Here is a 6,408-nt window from a genome sequence, read left to right as displayed (position 1 = left end):
AATCTTATGATATAGTATTGTAACTGTTAAGATATGAATTAGACAACAGATTAACATCCAAAATATATGTTTGAATGTTTCCAAATTGAGTTGATACCTGTAACTCTGCACCTTTGTGAGCAGTAGAGGGGTCTATTTGGTATATGTTTGAATGTTTTTAAGTTAGAGTTGTTAAATTGCGGGTAAGTGTAATGCTTTGATTTCATTATGAATTATTATCATGCTTTTGACACTATATTTAATTTAGAGAGGCCAAGTTGTCTAAGGTGACTTGCTAATTAACACACCTTCCTGGTAAAAAATGGAAGTAGTATGTGATTATTTGTGTCTAATTCTAACTTCTTGTTCTATGTATAGTAGTTGATTTAGATAAAGATGGAAGCTATGCTATGAATGGACTTGTTGCTAGAGGCATATATATGACCCTTTGACGGCCTACCCTTCAGTATTTTAGAGTGCATCACCAGATTAACCACTATTGTCACATGACTAGCAAACAAACAACATCTGGTACAAGAGAAGTACAGGAGAACTCCTTGTCTAGAATGTCAAAGTTGGGAATGTAATTAAATAATTGTTACTGTCACTTGTAGAGAGTCCAATTTAGAATTCAATCCTCATAGGTTTGTTCATCCAAAATCACCTCATTCCTCAACAACGGAGCAACAACGGAGCAACAACGGTAACAAGGGACAGAGGTGGATAGGCCAAACATCCCTTGCCGAGGATCAGTTTTGTAAGAGATGGAGCAGAAACAGACAGCTGGTCAAGTTCATCCCAATGACATGGCGTCAAAACAAGTTCATGGACCAAAGGACATCCTGACAAAATCCGACTAATAACGTCTGCGTCTGAAAACATAAATTTCTTCAGGTGGAGGATCTTAAGACATGGCAAACACACGGTATCAGGGATATTTAATATAACATAACATTCAGTCAACTTGAGAATACACAACGTTTTGCAAGTGAACATAGAATCTGGAAGCCTTAAAGGCATCTGAATGCGGAGATCGATTTCCTGAATTCTGTGACACAAGATGACATCTAACCAACGATCGACACTAGTAAAGAGGCATCGTTCATTATTGATACGAAATCTTATCATGTTTGACAATTTCGCAGAGTACAGCATTTTGCAGGTAAAAGCTATAAAGGCATTATAGCTGTTGCATAGAAATGAATCATCGATATCCAGATGAGTAACCTCTTTAAAAAGATTGATCCACCTCCTCGACAAAATACTGGTAATGACGGCGTACTTGATAGGCAGGAAATTGATTATATTTATTAACAACTCGTCAGGGAGACTGCTAATTCTGTCAACAGGAACTTTGCGGTTCGACTCCTTCATTCGCCTCAAATGTTCAAACACGAAGGCCATTGCAGTATGCCACAGATTGTATCTTCCGGTCGACATAAAGCAAGCTGCTTGAATAAACGAACGAGTTCACTGATTAATCAATCATCCACTTCCTAATAATTGGATCAACATCGTATGCATACAAGTATTTTAATGTATTTTACAAATTACCAAGATGCGATTTTACAAATACTTATATGAGACCGTCGTATGCATACAAGTAATGAATAAATTCCGTCTCAAACGTTTGCCACTATGTGCAAATTAGCCCCATAACATTTTATACGTTTAAATTAACCTCATTAGTTATATCCGATGTGCAATTCGCCCCAATTAGAGATTTCCGAGTAAATTTCTCGCCGGAAAATATTGACGTGTGTTAAATTCAACAACGGGCTTGGGCCGCACCCAAACGGAGGAGAAAGAGTCCACAACGTAGGCCCAAGAGGGTTCCACTCTAAAACCAATTGGCTATAGAGGGAGTAACCCCTTACCTTATAAAGTGGTAATTCTTCTCCTCTTTTATCAATGTGGGACAACCCTCACATGTGGAACTTGGGTTTCTTCACACTCCCCCGCACATGTGAGGCCCACTTTTCACACAGTTTGGACAAATTCAACTGAGCAACTTTGCTCGTCCAGCTGTAAACTTGGCTCAGTATCAACTCAGACCGGACAAATTCAACTGAGCAAACTTTGCTCGTCCGTCTGCAAACTTTGGCCCATGAAACCCAGGTCTTTAGCCATGGGCTCTGATACCATGTTAAATTCAACAACGGGCTTGGGCCGCACCCAAACGGAGGAGAAAGAGTCCACAACGTAGGCCCAAGAGGGTTCCACTCTAAAACCAATTGGCTATAGAGGGAGTAACCCCTTACCTTATAAAGTGGTAATTCTTCTCCTCTTTTATCAATGTGGGACAACCCTCACATGTGGAACTTGGGTTTCTTCACAACGTGCCACCGGCAAGATGACTAGAATAGATTAAATTAAATTATAATTTTTTTTAAAAAAAAAACATGATTCTAAATATTGGCAGATTTCAATTTATTGCTTCCTATCTTCTTCATCGCCATTGTTAATTTTTAGTTCTTAGGTCTGTTTATTGCTTCCTATCTTCTTTCGCCTTTAGATAATAAATTAACCCCATTATTTTTATTTCTTACGTCTGTTTATTGCTTCCTATCTTCTTCATCGCCATTGTTAATTTTCGAGCTCAAACTGTGTAAAAATGGCGGTATATAAGTGTATTGTGCATAAACTCAATTTTCCCCAAATTTCAATTTTTTTTTTCAGTTTTTGTGATACTTGCTAAACTTTAATTACAAAAATGGTGGATGATATATGAGAATTAATGTAGGCTACAACAAACAACAAAATTGTGATGAAAAAAATAGAAAAAATGGATCGGATGGAAAGAGCTTAAAATATAAGAGAGTGGGAGAGAAAAGGGAGGAAGTAACGAGTGATAAAAGTGACGGTGATAATTCTTGTTTTTTTTTAATTTATTATTTATTTAATCTATCCTAGACGTCTTTCCGGTGCCATGTCAATATTTTCCGGCGAGAAATTTACTCGGATATCTCTAATTGGGGCAAATTGCACATCGAGTATAACTAATGGGGTTAATTTGCACGTATAAAATGTTATGGGGCTAATTTGCACGTAGTGGCAAACGTTTGGGGCTTATTTGCCACTTCCCCGTTTAAATATATATTCATTGTGAGGGTGTTTTAATCAAAGAGAAACAGAACGGGACGGAGGGAACATTATTACGAGTTCTGGTGCACTATTTGGCCGAATACACTATTAATCATATCATACTCACCGTTTACATGAATTCCATACGTTTGTTCAATATTTGCGAGATTTATTTGAACGGAGAGTCTATAAGTACAGAATTCAAGGAAATTGGCTACGAATTACTGAAATTCAGATTTTCTACGAGTAAAAACTTGGCAATTAAAGTATCCGTCTTCAATGAGAATTTGTGAACAATCAACAAAATCGAGATACGTAAGGTCGTAAAGATAATAAGAATAAATAAATCAAAACGTAAAAGATGAACGAATAATGAACATACCTGAAGAACTGAAATTAGTTTGGGAATTAGGGTTTTTTCTTTTTACTGTTTTACTAACTTGAAATTGCAGTATACAAAAAAAAGGGTCATAGTAGTAATTTTAAAGTTTGTTTTAGGTGATTAAATTTTAATTTTTTATTTAGTAGGTTTTGTCAAAGTTTCTTTTTTTTTTTTTTAATACAACAACAACAACATCAAGCCTTAATCCCAAAAAAAGTTTCTTTTTTTTTAATAAAAAAAAAAAATCAAACCAAAATAAAATTAAAATCTACGGATGAAAATTAAATTAAATTGAACGACTTAAAATAAATAAATACGGAGTAAATAAATAAGACTAAAATGGAATAACATTTATACTTACAAAATACAGAGTAATTTTTACTCTATTTACGAATCTAAGAAATATCCGTATGAATACATTTGTCCTTGAATTTATGAAGTAGACTATTTACATGCCAAGAATTCAAGAACAAATATCAAAGAAATTGCTCATTAAATTTCACACATTTTTTCGAGAACTTTGCCATTCTCTTCAACTGCTTCCTCGCTTTAAAGTTCGCTACGCTTCCCAAACATTTGTTTATGATCAGCTGATCTAGAGCATGGCCTTTTCTAAGGAGAAAATCGATGATTCTTAGTTCCTCTTTCAAGCCTAGAAAATGGTCTATCTCAATGACCTTGAGGTGAGTTTTCAAACACGAAGGAGCAGGTTGACCTCCCCAATAATCTTGCTGCACCGTGTCTTTATCCTCGAAGCCAACAGGAAAGAGACCCTACCGACAATACAAACACTGTTATACATATATTCAGTAGAAACAAGAAAGCACCATGATCCAGGGTGTAGTAACTGACCTCTGAAAATGTAAGCACTTCGAGATTAGGTGTGCTTCTGAGCAATCTCGGCAAAGTTAAATGTGGATTTCTAGAGCAGCCTATCTCCAACTTAGTTAAATTAAGTAATATAGGAAAGTCATCTTTAAGTAAAGCCAGCGCCTTCATGAAACAAAAAAGCCAACTCCGAGTGAGAATAAAAGTTTGAACATGAACATAGATGCAAACAAGCTCATTGACAAAACAGATACCTCGATGCAATAAGCTGACAAGAACAAGCGCTTGACGTTTGAGACCCCTTGAACTAGATCACGTGCAGAATTAGATACAGCTGACAGATCCACATGATCGTCAAAGTCTCCGGAAGTGTCTAAATGGGCTTCCACCAAATAATTTGATGTCTTAATGGAGTAATGTTCGGCTAATTTGTCAGTATAATGGAAACACTGCAACAATGGAGCAACAACAGCAACAAAGGCCATAGGACGACACCCATACGGATATCCTTTGCCTAGCTTCAGTTTTCTAAGGGATGGCCCGGAAATGGAAAGCGGATCAGCTTCATACCATCTAAGTGGCCTCATATAAAACTCTTGGAGTGAAGGACATCCTGAGAAAATCCGATTAATACTATGCGCATCTAAAACCTTAATAAATCCAGGTGCAAGATCTTTAGACATGGCAAACACACTGTGTCAGGAATAGCAGAAAGAGTTACACTAATAGTCAACTTGAGAATACACAATGTTTGGCAAGTGAAGATAGAACGTGGCAACACCACATGAGAGTTAATGTCGAGATCAATTTCCTGGATTCCGTAACTTAATATGGCGTCCAACCAAAGATGGGCACTTCTTTTAAAACATTCACACCCCACGGAAAATTTGATGCGAAAGCTTATCAGGTTTGACCGTTTGACAACTTCAAAGAGTTCAGAGTTTTGCAGATAAAATCTCTAAACGCGACACATCTCTTCCCATGATCATAATTCATAAGCACTAAGGCTGTTAAATAGAAGTGAATCATCAAAATCAAGATGAGTAACCTCTTTAAAGAGAGTGTTCCACCTCCTCGACAAAATACTGGTAATGAAGGCATACTTGGTGGGCAGGAAATTTATTATATATATTAACAACTCATCAGGGAGACTATCGATGGATTTCACATTGTCAATAGGCATGCTGCTGTTCAACTCCTGCAATTGTATCGAATGATCTGACACGAAGGTCATGGCAGTAAAGCACAGGTTATATCTTCTACTCCACAGAAAGCAACCTCCTAGTGCAAATAGACGAGTTCACAAATTAATCAATCTGTCATCAAATTCAACTTCGGTTACCCGAATGAGATTTCACAAACTCCCAATATCTTATAACAGAAGGTTGTATACATACAACTACATAACCAAATAACCAATGAATACCCAAACCATACAAATTGTTGTATTTCTCACTGATATAACTTACGATTTGTAACAATCTTACTCTAATTAGCTCTATAATGACGATAGCTCGAAAACTCACGGCAGGATTCCCTACTTAAAATTATGATATTTTCGCGACATATCAAGAACGATCCCCCATTACTAAATCTTAACCGCTACTCCTTGCAACGCATTCAATTATCCAGTAGACCAGTATGTCTTGTACTATGTACCTAAATGCTGAATTTTTCGTTATAATTTACAACCGTTATAAGCTAGACTAACTGTTTCTAAAATATTATTTGCATAACTCTTCATCAATTTCCAAATACATTCAACAATTCACCATTAACTATGAATTCAACTATATATTAATCATATAAGAGTACACTATTAACGACGAAATTAATTTTTTAGCTCAAACAATCAATAATCAATAAATTCAATTAAGAACATTAGATAAGAACTCCTCTATATATTTGTCCTCACCTTTGTGTGAGTTTTGTCTTCATCTTGTGTGAGATTCATCCCTCTATTTGAAAGGTTCAAGAATTATGTGGAAGATCAATGGTCTTAGTAGTCATATGGTGCTGCAATGGATATTGGATTATTGCTTACGATTTGTGAGATCGGATAAGATTTTCTCTTTCAAAACTTTATTACCAGATGTATGGATCCCCTAGCAGTTGGATGTATAAAGAAACAACAA

The 6,408-nt window shown here is 36.1% G+C and overlaps 2 protein-coding genes across 2 annotated transcripts; both read right to left on the bottom strand.

Moving 5' to 3' along the window:
* Positions 1-651: 651 nt before the first annotated feature.
* On the bottom strand, positions 652-1,383 carry LOC141655082 (F-box/FBD/LRR-repeat protein At4g26340-like). Its single transcript, XM_074462181.1, has one exon. The coding sequence runs from the start codon at positions 1,381-1,383 to the stop codon at positions 652-654; it is 732 nt and encodes a 243-aa protein (XP_074318282.1).
* A 2,502-nt stretch (positions 1,384-3,885) lies between these two features.
* On the bottom strand, positions 3,886-6,168 carry LOC141656005 (putative F-box protein At1g58310). Its single transcript, XM_074462974.1, has 3 exons — positions 4,528-6,168; positions 4,298-4,438; positions 3,886-4,218 (listed from the first exon to the last, which is right to left on the bottom strand). The coding sequence occupies exons 1-3, from the start codon at positions 4,954-4,956 to the stop codon at positions 3,922-3,924; spliced, it is 867 nt and encodes a 288-aa protein (XP_074319075.1). The 5' UTR covers positions 4,957-6,168; the 3' UTR covers positions 3,886-3,921.
* Positions 6,169-6,408: the final 240 nt, after the last annotated feature.

The sequence above is a fragment of the Silene latifolia genome, chromosome 5 (genome assembly GCF_048544455.1).
Source record: "Silene latifolia isolate original U9 population chromosome 5, ASM4854445v1, whole genome shotgun sequence".
Lineage (NCBI taxonomy): Eukaryota > Viridiplantae > Streptophyta > Magnoliopsida > Caryophyllales > Caryophyllaceae > Silene > Silene latifolia.
This window is presented reverse-complemented; position numbering and strand designations above follow the sequence as displayed.

Bases quoted from the DNA above. Each gene is read 5' to 3' on its own strand.
- LOC141655082 (XM_074462181.1), bottom strand. From the start codon at position 1,383: ATGGCCTTCGTGTTTGAACATTTGAGGCGAATGAAGGAGTCGAACCGC.
- LOC141656005 (XM_074462974.1), bottom strand. From the start codon at position 4,956: ATGTCTAAAGATCTTGCACCTGGATTTATTAAGGTTTTAGATGCGCAT. The intron at 4,439-4,527 runs GTATCTGTTTTG...TGTTTCATGAAG, and splicing joins TGTCAGCTTATTGCATCGAG to GCGCTGGCTTTACTTAAAGA. The intron at 4,219-4,297 runs GTCAGTTACTAC...TATTGTCGGTAG, and splicing joins AAGTGCTTACATTTTCAGAG to GGTCTCTTTCCTGTTGGCTT.